This window comes from Microtus pennsylvanicus, chromosome 4, assembly GCF_037038515.1.
Source record: "Microtus pennsylvanicus isolate mMicPen1 chromosome 4, mMicPen1.hap1, whole genome shotgun sequence".
Taxonomy (NCBI): Eukaryota; Metazoa; Chordata; class Mammalia; order Rodentia; family Cricetidae; genus Microtus; species Microtus pennsylvanicus.
In genome coordinates this window covers 105,018,305-105,035,325 of record NC_134582.1, presented here as the reverse complement: position 1 = coordinate 105,035,325, position 17,021 = coordinate 105,018,305, and the positions used below count along the sequence as shown (strand labels likewise).

General features: G+C 44.0%; 1 protein-coding gene and 1 long non-coding RNA gene across 7 annotated transcripts in view; one reads left to right on the top strand and one right to left on the bottom strand.

The window, feature by feature from the left end:
- LOC142848245 (uncharacterized) overlaps positions 1–9,553 on the bottom strand; it is a 31,188-nt gene extending 21,635 nt beyond the window's left edge. Inside the window, exon 1 of the long non-coding RNA XR_012910396.1 lies at positions 9,522–9,553. This is a non-coding gene — a long non-coding RNA (uncharacterized LOC142848245). The remainder of the gene's footprint in view (positions 1–9,521) is intronic.
- Positions 1–17,021, top strand: part of LOC142848244 (cytidine monophosphate-N-acetylneuraminic acid hydroxylase) — a 95,171-nt gene that overhangs the window by 25,792 nt on the left and 52,358 nt on the right. For 3 of the 6 annotated variants that reach the window (XM_075970032.1, XM_075970033.1, XM_075970030.1), the window contains exons 1-6: positions 494–632; positions 4,534–4,621; positions 4,816–5,016; positions 10,521–10,612; positions 14,662–14,771; positions 16,133–16,323. In XM_075970032.1, coding sequence (XP_075826147.1) covers positions 509–632; positions 4,534–4,621; positions 4,816–5,016; positions 10,521–10,612; positions 14,662–14,771; positions 16,133–16,323 — 806 coding nt within the window. In that variant the 5' untranslated portion in view covers positions 494–508. Of the gene's footprint in view, positions 1–493; positions 633–4,533; positions 4,622–4,815; positions 5,017–10,520; positions 10,613–14,661; positions 14,772–16,132; positions 16,324–17,021 lie in introns of those variants that run through there. The other 3 variants (XM_075970034.1, XM_075970036.1, XM_075970035.1) reach the window with 1 other exon arrangement.

Genomic DNA, 17,021 nt, shown 5'->3' with positions numbered 1-17,021 from the left:
TTCTGTCTGCATGTTTACCTGGGATCACCATGTGGTTGATGGGAATTGAACCCAGGACCTCTGGAAGACCAGCCAGTGCTTTTAATCCCAGACATTATAGATTTTCAACTATACCTAGTGGACTTACAAATCCTGAGGTAGAGTTTTCAGCATATTCTTAAGAGACTTTTTTGAGAGCAAAAAGCAAATAAATCATAGAGATTTTCAAGAAATATAGAAGAAAGAAGTATAGAAGAAAAAGCTTTAGATAAGAGACTTTTGAGAGTGTAGGGCCGAGAAAGTTTAGACAGAAGAGATTTGAGGAATATTTGTTTGTGCAGTGGTGGGAGTTGTTACAATCTGCAAGAATTGAAAATTGAGTGTGTCACATTTTACCTGTTGAGCTGTAGTAAGCCAAGTCACTTGTAGAAAGACAGCAAAGCTTTGACACAATCTCTGAGTCAGAGGAGGAAAAAAAGAATAGAACAAGGTAAGATAAGGGGGGGAAGGTCACAAACGGAATCTACGCATGGGAGGAACCCAATATTATAGAGTCCCAGGAGGACATAAGGAAGCAGCAGGACTTAAACAGAAGGCTCCAGCGACAGAGGGCAAACGGCAAGGACACAGACACGGGCAGCTCCTAAGTGGAGGTGAGAAAGCTCCAGAAGGGAGCTGAGAACACGTGATAAGGGATGAAAGGGTGGGAGAGAGAAGGGTAAGTGTCCTGGTAACAAGAATTAGGGAAGAGGGCTGGTGAAAAGAGCTGAAGGGGAGCAGCTGGTACTTAGGATACTGAGTGAGGCCAGCATGGGTTTGGTATGAAAACAGGCACCACAGAGAGCCATTCGCCTCTTCTGACAATGAGAAGGAAACAGCTCCTTTGGTAGAGGGGCATGGATGCCAAATTGTTGGGGAGTTTCCTTTGGATCTGACAATAGGCAGTCAACGCTTTCTGGGGAATGGGAAGTCATATTTCTCAGTGACATAGCCTTTGCTCAAGTAAATAGACCTCTATCCAAGTTCACAATATAATTGTCCACAAAAAAAGAAAAAGATACAAATGTAGGAGAGGAGGTACTTGGGGAGAAGGAGAGGTTTGGTGGTGGTAGGGTAATGGATGAGAGAGGATAATGGAAGTGAGGGCTGTGATCGCACACTTTATGAAATTATGAATGAATAAATTTAGAAAGAAATCATGAATAGCAATATGGACCTATAAAATTGACAATCCTTTCCCTTCCATTCCCTTTTCTAAGTACAGCCCTGGAGGATTTCTTGGCTTATGAGGGGTGCCTTCAATACGGCCTCCTGTTCAACTGGGCACAGCTTCACTGGTATTCTTATCCCTATTTCTCCCTCAACCTTCAGCCCTGAGCTAGAAGCCATGACCATCGTCCTCTAGAACAGGGTTCTCAACCCTTCCTTATGCTACAACTCTTTAATACAGTTCTTCATGTTGTGGTCACCGCCCCAGCATAAATTTGTTTCCGTTGCTATTCCATACTGTAATTTTGTTACTGTTATGAGTTGTAATGCAACTACTGCTTTTTTTCTGATGGTCTTAGGCAACCCTGGTGAAAGGGTTGTTTGGCCCCGAAGGGGTTGTAACCTGTAGGCTGAGAACCATTGCTTTAGAGTGATTCTCATGACGGTGAAAGCATCACAGAGAGAGTGAAGTCTTACCCCAGAGAACTCTCCTCCTGTTTGTATTATTGGGAGGTCTACATTGTCATTAGTTTTGGAGGTTGTATCTCACTCTGTAGTCCAGGCTATCCTGGAACTTGTTATGTATGTGACTGGCTTTGAACGCCTGATGACTCTGCTTTGGCCTCCTAACTGTTGAGACTATAGGTGTGTGCCACCATACCCAGCATGGATCTAGATTTTGAGTTTCAAAATAAATTCCCAGAGCTGAGGCAGGCCTTGAACTCATAATCTTCCTGCCTCAGCCTTCCCAGGACTGGGATAACAGATGTGAACCCAGCACATCTGACTTGCTACAGATCTTGGAAGTAACATTGTCTTTGTTGAAATGAGCACTTTACTTTGTGGTACTCTTTTTTTCAAAATATTTGCATGATTTGCCTTATTCTTTATACACAGAAATACTGATAAAAAAAGAGGGGGGCAGTGGTTAATGTGTATTAATCACTAATTAATACACCAGTACATCCAGCTTTTTTGTTTGTCTTTGAGACAGGGTCTCGCTTTGCAGCCCAGGCTGGTTGTGAATGTGCGGCAATCCCCCTGTGCCTGGTTCCTAACCTCCTTCCCCAGCACCCTGACATGCTGTGCGTCTTGTGCTGTGTTGGGGATGTTTTCACTTTTATCCTGACTCCACTCATAGGCAAACAGGGCACTTAGGGCTCCTTGGTCTTGTGATTCTTCGGAGAGATGACAAGAATTCAGAGGGGTTCGTGTTTTAAATAACTGTCAACATTCCATGGTGAGTCTCCCATCAGGCTCAGAGGCAGGAACGGCATCCATCCTTAGCCTTTCCCACACAAGCAAAGGTCTCTTTTAAACTTGAGCCATCTGGGCTCGGCACTCTTCAATCTACTCTTGGATTGTAGTTTGAGGGCCTCTCACATGGACGGATCCCGAGGTGTGTGCTAATACCTCCGGGCTCAGCTTCCCCTTGTCGTTATCACGACACACGGCAACTGAGGTGACCCCTCTTGTCCAGGTCCTGTTCTAAGGTGACCGGAAGGCTGAGACCTACAACCACAGCTGCTGTCACTTGACACCTCTCAGTCCGGCTGTGACTGGATGGGTAGAGCTGTGGCTGCAGCTTCTCCTCAGGGTCTTGCTTATCAGGTACCAGGGTGTGTGGTGCTCATCCTTGACTCCATGGACATCTGCTCCACCTTGTCTGAGCTGTCCCTGCAGGGAGAGTGACAGCAGTCAGGAGGCTTCAGACTGGGCCAGGCATGGTGGTACCCTCACAGAGCAACCTCTATCCATCCGATGTGGCGTATACACGGAGCCCTGGCTCCCATCCAGGCTTGCAGCAGAGCCCAGGGCTGGGATCCTATGAGCCTCCATCCTCAGTCCGAGGTGCACAATGCCTCAACAGCTATTGCCCCCTAAAGGCTTCTTTTAAAATACTTAGGGTAAAACTAAATGCTGAAAAACATACATTAGACCATGTAGCTGTAGGTGTTGGCGCACATGGTAGGAACACCTGTAAATCCAGAACTTGGGAGGTAGAGGCAGGAGATTCAGGCATTGCCTACATAATGAGTTTGAGATCAAAACGGGTTCCAGGAGACCCCGTCTCCAAAACAGGCTTGTACATTGGAGCTCCAATATTTTTCTGCTTTGTGTTTTCTCCAATGTGGTTGCGTGTGATGCTAGGAAAAGCTGCAGTTCGTTGCACCTGCTTTCTTCAGTGGGTGACACAGCTGGGACCCTAACACAGTGGTTTTGGGATCCATTCAGCCAAGCAATCCAAAGATCATAGCATCTGAAGACGGCTTCTCTGCACGCCTTTCCCCACCAGAGGTGTGGTGCCTGTGCTTGTTTTTAAGTGGGTGTTAGCTGTTTACACTGTAAAGTGATTCATAAGTTTTGGAATGGATTCCGTCCTGCCATATTCACTTATAACATTTCCCCAGGGATAAACCAACATGTGCTGTAAACAGAACTGGGAGGCGCGGAGGACAGAAGTGGCAGGGGCTGTGCCGTAAGATGGGTATCTGTCCCAGAGCTGTGCCTCCCTCTGTAGAGAACTGGGAATGACTTGAGCTCTGTATCCTGCCACGTTCCCAACCCATCCCCCACTCCCTATTTTTTTTTTTCCTTCTGGTTTCAGACATTTACGGACTGAAAATGAAACTATCCCCACATACACTTGAGCTCATTTTTAAAGGCAACATGAGGGGAGGAGAGAATTTTTGAGCCAGTTTGGAGTAAAAGATACAAGTAAACCACATACACCCAGATTTCTTGGCACCACAGATAAGGGGAAAAGGTGTATTTTGAAAAAAACCTCCCCCACAGAACTTCACCTTTGTTAGGATTCAAAGTCCCCAGTGGAGAGAGCCTGTTCAGAAACTGGGCTGCAGTCAAACCTGGGGTTTCAATACCTCATCGGCTGCTAAAGTTTTCTGTAAATCATTCAAACTTAATGCCTGATGAGGGTTAATTTGTTAAATAGCTAACCGATGAAGACAGCCTGGGACAGGGTGGCGGAAGAGAAAAACTCAAGACAGGACTTTCAAAGAGGACACGTATAAAGAGAGCAGGCAGGGTACCAGGTGCTCTTCTGGTGGGGTTGCCTGGAGTAGTCAGTGATGGATCCAGGAGGCTTGGCCAAGGAGGGGCAAGTTCCAGCTGAACCCACAGGCAGATGGCCATCCTGGAGGACCTGAATACCATCTGAGGCTAAGGGATGTTCAGTTGTAAAAGAGAAAGCAGGGAAGGCTGAGCCAGAGACCCGGGCTTTTAAAGGAGGTGGGGGTGGGGAGAGGAAACACCATTAACGGAAAAGTGACTTGAGTAAGCATTCTCTCTCCAGCCAGTTTACCGCCTGTTTCATCTTCCTGGCAGGCGAGAAAAAAAAAGCCAAAGCCGCAGAAGAAGAAGGAACCCCTGGCAATTGCTTTGGAATACCCAGGAGCTGGCAGGCGATGGACAGGCAAGTGAGAGAGGACTCAGCTCTGTAGGAAAGCATGTGCGCACAGGTTTAAAGGGTGGAGAAAGGGCTCTATTGGGGGGGGGGCACTGAGCGTGAGCTGAGGGAGAACAACTTTTAAGCTATCAATTCAGAATGTTTATCCTTTCAAACCCAGCACCACTAATGCTCCTCATAATGTCGGCTCTCCCTCGCAGGAAACAGACAGCTGAGACCCTGCTGTCTCTGTCGCCCGCTGAAACTGCCAACCTCAAAGAAGGAATCAACTTTTTTAGGAATAAGACTACTGGCAAAGAGTATATCATTTACAAGGCGAAGGGTCACCTCAAGGCGTGCAAGAACCTTTGCAAGCACCAGGGAGGTCTGTTCATAAAAGACATCGAGGATTTGGATGCAAGGTACACGGGTCCTTTGTCCTCTTGCCAGGGGCCCATTTGCTTATCTAGATGTTTTAAACGACATAATCGGCAAATTGCTTCTAGTAAGCTTTCCTCTTGCTTCATTGGGACAGTTTCCAGACTTCAAAATTTTATGTTTTGCTTAGATTTACTTTCTCTTTTCTCTAAGAACTCTGAATTAGTTTGACAATCGTAGTCATGGTAGTCTACTTCTAGAGTACATGTGCTTGTATGGGAATGTTTGGGATGCAGGAGTGAGCACGCACGCGCACACGCACACACACAAGAGAGAGAGAGAGAGAGAGAGAGAGAGAGAGAGAGAGAGAGAGAGAGAGAGAGAGAGAGAGAGTGTATTCCTGGGCATCTGTTTTGTCAGTTGCTTTATGGATACCGAATCCTTTAGAGCAGTGGTTCTCAACCTGTGGATTACGACCCCTTGGGATCAAACAACCCTTTCATAGGGGTTGCCTGAGACTATCAGAAAACACAAATGTTTACATTATAATTCATAACAGTAGCAAAATTACAGTTATGAAGTAGTAAGAAAATGATTCTATAGGTGGGGGTCAGCACAGCCTGAGGAACTGTATTTAAGTGTTATAGCATTAGGAAGGCTGAGAACCACTGCTCAGAGTCTTCTGCAGCCTGTCCTGGGCTGTGCGGGCTGCGTCCCTGGGTGTTGAGCCTTTTCCCTTCTTTGTGTCATTGATCTTATTCCTCTGCTCATGTGTGGATAGTTCTGTACTGGAAGGATATTGCAGGAGGAGGGCCTGCTTATTCATCCCGGCCACCCAGCTAGATTACACCCGAAATAATCACACAGAAGCTGTATTAATTAAATCACTGCTTGGCCCATTAGCTCTAGCTTCTTATTGGCTAACTCTTATATTAATTCAACTCTTTTCTATTAATCTGTATATCACCACATAGCAGTGGCTTACTGGCAAAGATTCTTACCGGCATCTGTCTCAGGCAAGGATTTATGGCTTCTCCCTGACTCCGCTTCCTTTCTCCCAGCATGCCTTTTAGTTTTCCCCGCCTACCTAAGTTCTGCCATGTCAACAGGCCAAGGCAGTTTCTTTTTTCATTAACCAATGAAAGCAACACATTGACAGGAGGACCTCCCACACCAGAGGGAGCTGAGGAGTTGTCCCCCTATCGTTGTGCAGAGGACAATTTCCAAATCTAGAATGTTTTCACATCTACCCATAGAGTTGTCTGATTACACACACGGTTCTCACAGTCCATGGTCTTATATGTACATGTTACTAGACTTTCCAGTGCTAATCTCTGTGGCACCTGGAGTCAGAAAGTGCAGGGAATATTCCAGATGGGCTGTTCGTTGGCTTTCTTCTGAGGGACTCTCATCTCCTTCATCTCTGGTACATTTGTGCAGAACTCAGGGTGAATAAAGATTTTTTTTTCTCTTGCTGATCGTCACTGGGAGGCTCTGTGTTTCCTGTCTTCTTACATGTAGCTAACCACATAGAGGGGTGCTAAAGCTAAGTGCCATAGTGTGAGCTCTCCTCCCTGCCTGCCTCACCACTCACCAGCTCCGGAATCAGCTTGATCAGGTTCATAACCTTCGTCAGCCTCAGTCTGCTCATTTGGAAAATGAAAGCACCACCTACATTGTCAGGCCTCAGAGAGGGTAAAATGCTTGCTGTCGAAGCCTGAGGACCTATGTTCAAATTTTTTGTGTAAAAAGCCAGGCAACCTCTGGGGAGGCAGAGACAGGAGGATCCCTGGGGCTTCCTAGCCAGCCAGTCTAGTTTCATCAGTGAGGTTCAGTGAGAGACCTGTCTCCAAAAGAGTAAGTGGAAATAATGAAGAAGGAGCGACTGCACGTGGCAGACATGTGTTATGGAAGAGGATACAAAGCAGATTGGTGTTCTTGTCCCAATTCTAGTTCCAATCTAGTTCCAATTGGTTTGGGTAGTAGATAAATGCATGAATATATTCAGTACTAAAAGTGTAAAACTGAAGCTTCACATTTATTCTGAATGTCAACTCTAACTAACAAACTATATATATGCATATATATATATATGTTTATTAAGTTGTACAGATTTTGGGTTTAGATAATTTTGGTGTGTGACATTTTTACTTATTTGCAATATTTTTTAAAATAAAGCTTTATTAAAATTAATTTCAAAAAGGGGGAAATGTAAATGGAAAAGAAATTGAGAAAGACTTCTAGTAGTGACCTTTGACTTGTACACATGCATGTACACACTCACACACATAGAATCACCCACTCAAAGTCTACAGAAAGGGTTTAGAAGACCATCACCTGGAGTATATGATAAACAGCCAATAAATGTTCACCACCGTTAGTATTCCCGTGGTCTTCTGTGTACACAGATTATTGGGAAAAACTGTTGTTTTTGCAAACAGTTTGCTCACCTAGACATAGTGAGCTCCTCACCACACATCAGCCATTCTTGCCTCATGCAAAACTGTTAAGGCGGTTGATCTTAGTTTCACTCCACCGGCAGCTGAGCCCTGTTTTGTGTGAATATGTATACACATGTGTGTGCGTGCGTGTGTGTGTGTGTGTGTGTAGGAGGGCAGATGTTGACAGAAGGTTTCTTCCTGAATCGCACTCCACGTGATCTTTTGAGGGTCTATCACTGAACCTGGACTTCACCAATAAGGTTATATCAGGCTAGGAAGGCCTTGGGGTCCTCCCGTCTCTGTCTTCCCAGTGCTGGCTATAGGTGCACGCTGTCACCCCTAGCTTTTTTTTTTATAGGAGTACAGGGTTTAGACTCAAGTTCTCCTGCTTGTGTGACAAGCCCTTCACCCACTGAGCCATTCCCTAGCCCACACGCCTGTTTTCTGTGCAGCCTTCACAGGGAAGCTGGGCACTCTTCTCTTTAGCCTCTGTGGAGCTCAGTAGTTAAACTGCACGCCGGTGATGGCTCCTATCTGTCTCTACTTCCCATTCTTCTGCTTGAGCCTGCTGTGCAGCTACCGAACTTAGAAAAGCATCTTTTCCAGGGTACAGTCAAGCATAGTCCATTTCTACCTGCCGTTCAGTCAGTTTTCTTCCTGACACATAGCTAAAATCAGCAGATCGTAGGTGCTATACATTTCATGTCCTTAAGTCTAACATGCTCTCATAGCTTCTCTGTGTGTAGTGGACTCCTCTTCATGCCCACGCCTGTCCCCTTCTATCTCTCTCTTGCCCCCTTCTATCCCTTTCCCACACTCCCTCCTATCTCCACCCCCCATCTTCTCTTGTCCCACTCCTGCCCACCCCAATCAGGCTGAAACCCCACTACACTTAGTTCTGCCAACTTTCCCTCTCGGGTTCTTCAGTCCCATCTAGGATGTCTCATCCTAATTTTTAGAGGTTGCTGTCCATGCTTGCCTAAGAAAGGAAGGGCCACAAAGTTCTGGATATAACCAAGCTTGGAAATGTCGGCATGATATGCTTACAAGACTGGAGACATGGCTCAGAGGTTACAAAGCACTGGTTTCTCTTCCAGATGTCCTGAGTTCAATTCCCAGCATCCACATGGTGGTTCATAAGCCTCTCTACCGGTATCTGATGCCCTCTTTTGGTGTAAAGGCATACATGAAAATAGAGCATTCATACATAAAATAAATCTTTAAAAAAAAAGAATAAGTTAAAATGAATGCTTTTGATTTTTTTCAAAAAATGATGTTTCTGGTAGGAGACATTTCCTGGTTAAAAAATTCTTTGCTTCTTGAATTTCAGTAGGAATTTATGAAGCTAAGGAAAGAAACATTTTGTACCCTACTCCTGATGAGCTCCCCCAGGTCTGCCCAGCTTTATTTTCTGGGGAGATAAAAGGGAACTGGATATGGTAGTCCATGCTTGTGATTCCAGTACTTGGGAGACTGAGACGGTGAATTTCTACTTGTTTGGCACCGGTTTGGGCTATGGAATAAAAATCTGACTGAAAAACAAAACAAAAAAACAAAAACAAAATAAAACTGAGCCAGCCAGGTAAAGTAAGCTCCACATGGTGAAATACTTAGGAGGAGGCAGAGAGAGTAAGAGTTCATGGTCACCCTCAGCTACATAGTAAATGAAGGTCATGGCTAGCCTGGTCTCCATGAGATCCTGTCTCAAAAAAGTTGATGGGAGAAAGAAATAAGGAAGGAAAGAAGGAAGTCAGTTCAAGCAAACAGCAAAAATGGCACAGCACCTCCTCTAAAAGGTCTCCAGCTTGCTATAATCTGAGTCTTAAATAGAAATGTAGTACACTCACCCAAATAATTGTTGATAAAAACAAATTTTAGTATATGTTGTAAATATAGTGGAAGACATGCATTTGAAAACACATTCACTTTTAGCGTGCATGGTGGCACACACCTTTAATCCCAGCACTTGGGAGACAGGGGCAGGTGGATCTCTGTGAGTTTGGGGCCAACCTGGTCTTCAAAGAGAGTTCCAGGACAGCCAGAGTTATACAGAGAAACTGTCTTGAAAAAAATCAAAAAAAGGAAAAAAGAAAAGAAAATATACTTACTTTCGTAGGCAGAAACTGCTTGTTCATTTCCCGACTGCTCAGGCCTAAATAATCACACAGAAACTACATTTATTACAACACTTTTCAGCCTATTAGCACAGGCTTCTTATTAACTAACTCTTACATCTTAAATTAGCCCATTCCTATTATTTTGCATTTTACCACGAGGCTCATGGAGTGTCTGTCTCCTTTGACAACTACATGGCATCTCTTTGACTCTGCCTACTCTCTCTGTATATCTCTGTTCAGATTTCCCACTTAGCTATATTCTGCCCTGCCATAGGCCCAAAGTGGCTTCTTTATTAACCAATGGCAATAAAACACATTCACAGTATACAGAGGGGAATCCCACATCACACTTTGTCTGAAATTCATATTTATCTGAGTATATTGTTATCTGATACAGTAATCACACTCTCAAATCTTAAGCGCTAGGAAAACCTTTTGGGGATTTTAAACTAGTTGGACACTAAAGGTGAAGGGTTGCTGATAGATAAGTCAGACATATGTAAGACCATGTTCTCTCTGAACCTCACTTCACTGCTATGAGAATGGACTCTTGAGCAGTTTATGGCCAAGGGCTGTCTGCAGGAGCATGAGCTCCTATCATCACCTTGCTTATCTGGGCACAGCCATTGCTTCACCACTGGCCAGCCTTCCCTTCTTTCCCTAGAGCCTGTGTATGATGACCATCACGCCAGACTATCCCTCTGCGTCCTGGCCAGGAGGAGGTCACTTATCCTGAAGACCATTCTGTTGTCTCTAACACATGTCACTGTGTGAACTAGACATCATCTTCACATTTAAGAACATTGCTTGATGATTAGCGAGCATTTCCTTGGCTACCGCAGTATTATCTGTTTATAGATTTTCTTTCATGTATTTTGCATTCCATCAGTTGCTTTGACTTCCCTGTCATGAGTTGCCTTCCCTCTTCATCAGCACTGACTCTCCTCCCACTGTGTCGTATGGTTGACTATCATCTCCCCCACCCTCCAGGACCGTTAAATGCACAAAGCACAACTGGAAGTTAGATGTGAGCACCATGAAGTACACCAACCCTCCAGGGAGCTTCTGTCAGGACGAGCTGGGTAAACACTCACCCATACTTCCTGCCAGGGTGGGTGGGGGAGGGCAGCTTTGTCGTGATGGCTTCCAATCTCCAAGTTTTGCATCTGGTCTGATTTTAAACTGTTAGACCTATATGATTGATTGATAGCTTGTTTGAGACAAGGCATTGCTTTCTCATTTATTGATCCTTTGCATTTCATCTTTGGAGAATTTCCAGCTCCTTTCTGTGAGTCCCCATCTCTGGCCTCCATCTTTGGAGGTCCTGTCCCTGTGCACACCACAGGAGGGGCAAGGCAGCGCACCAAAACCTTGACTACTCCCACAACCTATTTAAAGGCTCCCTGGAAAGTCCCTGAGTGATCATGTCCGGTCGTGTGTGTATGTGTGTGTGTCCCATCCCATCCTGTTCCCCTCCCTGTGTCGTTCCCCGCTCCAGCTTCCAAGTTCTCCTCGGGGCTACCCAAGAGCACAGGAATCCCATTAAGCCTGGATATTCTTTAACTTGGCTTGTTGTGATTTGGCTTGATTGGGATTCTTGTTTCACTAGCTCATTTATTGATTAGGTACTTGATTTCTCATTGTTTAGCTTTTTTTCGTTCTTTGTATATTCTAGGTATGACTCCTCTGCCCGATACATAGTGAACAAATACATTCTCCCAGTCTGTGGGATTTCTTCACCAAATTGCTCTAGTTGCTGGACAGAAGTTCGCTAATGTCATGAAGTCCCATTTGTCAATTGATGCTATTTCCTGACAGACTAGAGTCCTGTTCAGAAACTTACCCATTGCCCATCTATGTTTTAGACAGTTTCCCCTACTCTTTCTTCTGGCAGACTCACTGTTTCAGATCCTCTGTTAAGGTATTTGATCCTTTTGATTTAATTTTCATTAGGATAAGAGATAGTGGTCTGTTTTCACTCTTGTACATGTAGGTATCCAGTTTTACCAGCACCATTTGCTGAATTTTTTTTTTTTTTGGCATCTTTGTCAAAAACTAAAATGCCTCTAGCCAGGTGGGTTTATCTGAGTTCTTTACTCTGATCTATAGAGCTGTATGTCTGTTTTTGTATCATCCTGTTTTTTCTTATCATGGCTCTGTGGAAAATTGGTACTACTTTTATTAAATTCATTTGTAAACATTTTATTCTTTTTGATCATTCTATTAACATAATTTTAAGGTTGTTCATTGCTACATATAGAAATGTTGGCTTTGATCATGTATCTACAACCTTCCTGAACTCACTTATTATTCCTATAGGTCCTTGTTAGGTATATTAAATGTTTTATAACTAGACCATGTCCACTGTGGTTGTAGACAGCTTAACTTCTTTCTAAATTGTATGCCTTTTCTTTCATTTTCTTGTGTAGTTGCTTTATCTAAAACCTCTAGGCAAAAGTGGTAAGAGAAAAACTCCTGATTTTGTTTCTGTTCTTGCAGTAAAAGCAGCTGCGTGTTTCTTAGCTGCCCTTTTTCAGGTCTCCTAATAGTATCGTCTAACTCTTAAAAGGGTGTTGTTTTTTGTCAAATATCATTTCTGTATTCACTGAGACGCTCATATATCTCTCCCCTTCCTTCTGTCATCATCATTGCATTTTTCAAATATTGAATCAGTCTGGCATAGAGCTCACTTGGTCATGTGTGATTCTGTTTCAGACCAAATAGGTCAGTAGTAATACCTTGATACCAAAACCAGACAAACACAGTACAAAAAAAAAGAAAACTAAAGCTGTCATTGGGAATTATTTAATTGCTTTTCTTATTATTGTGACCAAATTCCTGGCAAGGAGCAATTTAAGAGAATAGAGGTTTCTTAAACACACTGCAAACCATTTAGAGGTTTTCTTTTTTCTTCCGTCGGAATCTATCTTTAGTGCATATCTCTTTTTTTCTGACCACATGAGTCTTTAATTTTCTAAGCAATATGGCTAGGATTAAAGCTGTGGGTTTGACGGCTGGATCCACTCTATCCCTTAGTTTTCTGAGGGTCTAGCTTCATGGCAGAGGTACTGGAGGGAGCCATGTTTATTGCCACAACTCTGTGGAGTTTCAAGGTCCCTGCCACCACCAAGAAGCATGCTATCAGTTATTCGTAAACACCATTTAAGTGTTTGATGACAGGGCCTCTAAAAAGAGCTGAAAGGTTTTTGCAACTAAAGCTGAGTCAGGAAGCCTCTCTTACATGAGACATACTTGCCTCTAGCAAACCAAGCCCACCCTAGAAAATGTTACTACCAAGAAGCCATGCTTAGCTCTGTTCTTTTCTATCTCTCAGGTTTTATGTGGATGTAATAGCCCATGTTAGGTACTGTTTGTAGATAGAGGCTTCTGTCCAGCCCAGTCCTGCACCCATTCAGTCCTAAAGAAACACACAGAGGCCTACATTAACTATAAATTGGTTGGCGTATTATCTCAGACTTCTTATTAACTAACTCATATCTTAAATTAATCCTTAATTCTTGTCTGTGTTAGCCACATGGCTTGGTATCTTTTATCAGTGAGCATTCTCATCTTGTATCCTCTGCATATGGGTGACAACCACAGACTCAAGAGGAATGGTTTCTTTTGGCTCATGGTTGGAATAGGCATGTGACAGATCTTTGTGAATTCAAAGCTTTCCAATGCTGGAATCCTTCTGCATGACGTCATTCATCATGCTTCCTGTCTGTGGCATCCCTCCCTCTACATGATGTCATTCATCATGCTTCCTGTCTGTGGCATCCCTCTACATGACGTCATTCATCATGCTTCCTGTCTGTGGCATCCCTCCCTCTACATGACGTCATTCATCATGCTTCCTGTCTGTGGCATCCCTCCCTCTACATGACGTCATTCATCATGCTTCCTGTCTGTGGCATCCCTCCCTCTACATGACGTCATTCATCATGCTTCCTGTCTGTGGCATCCCTCCCTCTACATGATGTCATTCATCATGCTTCCTGTCTGTGGCATCCCTCCCTCTACATGATGTCATTCATCATGCTTCCTGTCTGTGGCATCCCTCCCTCTACATGACATCATTCATCATGCTTCCTGTCTGTGGCATCCCTCCACATGACGTCATTCATCATGCTTCCTGTCTGTGGCATCCCTCCCTCTACATGATGTCATTCATCATGCTTCCTGTCTGTGGCATCCCTCCCTCTACATGACATCATTCATCATGCTTCCTGTCTGTGGCATCCCTCCACATGACGTCATTCATCATGCTTCCTGTCTGTAGCATCCCTCCCTCTACATGACGTCATTCATCATGCTTCCTGTCTGTGGCATCCCTCTACATGACGTCATTCATCATGCTTCCTGTCTGTGGCATCCCTCCACATGACGTCATTCATCATGCTTCCTGTCTGTAGCATCCCTCTACATGACGTCATTCATCATGCTTCCTGTCTGTGGCATCCCTCTACATGACGTCATTCATCATGCTTCCTGTCTATGGCATCCCTCTACATGACGTCATTCATCATGCTTCCTGTCTGTGGCATCCCTCTACATGACGTCATTCATCATGCTTCCTGTCTGTGGCATCCCTCCCTCTACATGACGTCATTCATCATGCTTCCTGTCTGTGGCATCCCTCCCTCTACATGACATCATTCATCATGTTTCCTGTCTGTGGCATCCCTCTACATGATGTCATTCATCATGTTTGTGACATCCTTTTGCGTGACGTCCCTCATCATGCTGCCTGACTGTGGCGTACTTCTTGTGCCTGTCAGTCATCTCATCTCTCAAGTTGAACTTGAGTGACTTGAAACTACTTTCTAATTACAATTCTTTTGGCTTATGTCATCATGTTGGAAATTCCTTCCTGTACACTCTCTCAGCGCCTCAACCTTCTCCCTTTCCCTGGTTTCATGACACTGCAGTTGTATAGATATGTCCAACATGCCTGAGATCTCTTGAGTTGCTGAAGTGCAGCATGAATAAGGACGCAATCAGTTAGTATTCTCTTCTGTTGTGAGTGTGACTTTGGTCCTCTATACTTGAACTATATGTTTCTATTTCAGTGATACTTTCAAAAATGTCATTTTATCACTTGCTCAGATTTATTTCTCTTTGGTTCTAGTTGTCGAAATGGATGAAAACAATGGACTTCTCCTTGTAGAACTGAATCCTCCTAATCCTTGGGACTCTGATCCCAGGTCTCCTGAAGAGTTGGCTTTTGGGGAAGTACAGGTAAGGAAATATTAAAATTACAATATTCCTAACAACAAAATAAAACTAAGATCTCATTAATACATATATTTGCATATCTTCACAACTATATTCATATATATATATATATATATATATATATATATATATATATATATAGAGAGAGAGAGAGAGAGAGAGAGAGAGAGAGAGAGAGAGAGAGAGAAAGAGAGAGAACAAAAATGATGTTTCAAAGGAAGAGCCATGTAAAATGCTGGAAGAAGTTGGGAGCTACCCTTAGTGTCTGAACATTTTTGGATAAGATGGTATATTAGTCAATGCTTTAACGATAAAATACTTGAAGCTAAGAACTTTATAAAGGAAATATTCTAAACCATAGTTTGAGAGCTCCAAAAGCATGGTGTTCTCATGTGCCCAGCTCTGGCAAGTGCTTCATGGTGGATGGACTCACAATAATGCAGGAGTGACATGTCATACATGCAGAACAAAGACTGGAGGGAGGTGCCAGTCCTTCATGAAAATCAGTTCTTGAGGGAATTGGCCAATCCTGAGATCCTGTGATCTTGCAAGAACTGCCCTGATCTCTTCTAAAATCTCTGCCCCTAATTAAATACCTTACACCAGACTCCACCTTTTAAAGATCCCATGCATTCTCAACCTCCCCACCCTGGGTACCAAGTTTCAAGCACCTGAACCTTTGGGAAATAAACTGCCTTCCCCCTGTGACAGATAACAAGCTGTTTATTTTTGCACCTCAACCTGAGATCTTCTGCAAGTTTTTTGTACATCTTCTATCTTCAGATCATGTTCCTCTAAAGGAAATACGTCAGAAGTTTGGGGAAGACAAACAATTTCCCCATTCTCAGAAGACCTTGGTGCCTGCAGGGGTGGTAGGAAGGCAATGTAGAGCAGAAAACCATACAGCCCAGTAAGTCAGGTGCCAGTCCAGTCTCTCCAGCTGTGCTAACCCAGAAAACTAATCAGGAATCAACCAACACCCCTTGAAGCCACACTGGCATGTTAAGTTCCTCGATGATTGTCCTAACGTCTCTAACTGCCTTCATGGTAAATCCCTCAATGCTTGCTCTAAAATCTCTAACTGCTTACCCTGGAAACTGTGTTTGGAGTGGTCAGACAAAAGCTAAACATGTAGGATCTGGTTTAAAGAGAGAAAAATTGGGTGCATTCATTGATTTGACAGCAGGCACTAGAGGCTCCATCCTGACAGGCTGTGGAAGGAGTGGTGTTCTGTCAGGGTGTGCCTGCAACTGTCACTGAGCCTGAGTTGGCATGATCTTGTCAAAGAAGCCTTCTGAGCCTTGCACTCCGCTGCGGCTAACCAGTAACCGGATCATAGCAGGAATGTCACTCTCTTCCAACAGGTAACATATCTCACTCATGCCTGCATGGACCTCAAGCTGGGAGACAAGCGGATGGTGTTTGACCCTTGGTTAACTGGCCCTGCTTTTGCTCGAGGATGGTGGCTGCTACACGAGCCTCCATCTGACTGGCTGGAGAGGCTGTGCAAAGCAGACCTCATTTACATCAGTCACATGCACTCAGACCACCTGAGGTAATGAAGCCAAGCACCCAACTCCTAAAACACCACAATGGCTAAGCTGGGCAGTGGTGGCACATGCACGCCTTTAATCCCAGCACTTAGGAGGCAGAGGCAGGCGGATCTCTGTGAGTTCCAGACCAGCCTGGTCTACATGAGCTAGTTCTGGGACAGGCTCAAAAAACCCTGTCTCAAAAAACAAACAAACAAAAAGCCAAAAAATAAGTCAAAAAACAACCAACCAACCAAAAGATACCACAATGGCTGAACTACAGGTGTCAGGGGGATCTTTAGGGTTGCAGCTTTGTTTCTTAGACAGGTTCTTTATGAGGTTCAGACTGGCCTTGAACTCATTATGTAGCTGAGGGTGCCCTTGAACTCCTGATCCTTACACTTCTCCTTCCAAATGCTGGGATTATAGACATGTTCCACTGTACCCTGCTTATAAAAGGTTTTTAGAGTCTTCAGCAATCACTGCCTACCCACTCTGACTTGCCCCATTAGGACTATGAAGAAGAGGAGAAATAAAAGTACATTTTTGTCATGTATCATGACTCTAATTTTAAAAGCACTCTACAGATTATACCAACAGGAATGAGGTAGGAGTATTACGGAAAGCAGGGTGATTGATAATTTCTTACAGACTTCCATTTTGTCCTAGTTGGAAGATGAACAGGCACAAAGCCCATCAGAGTGACTTATAGCAACACTGT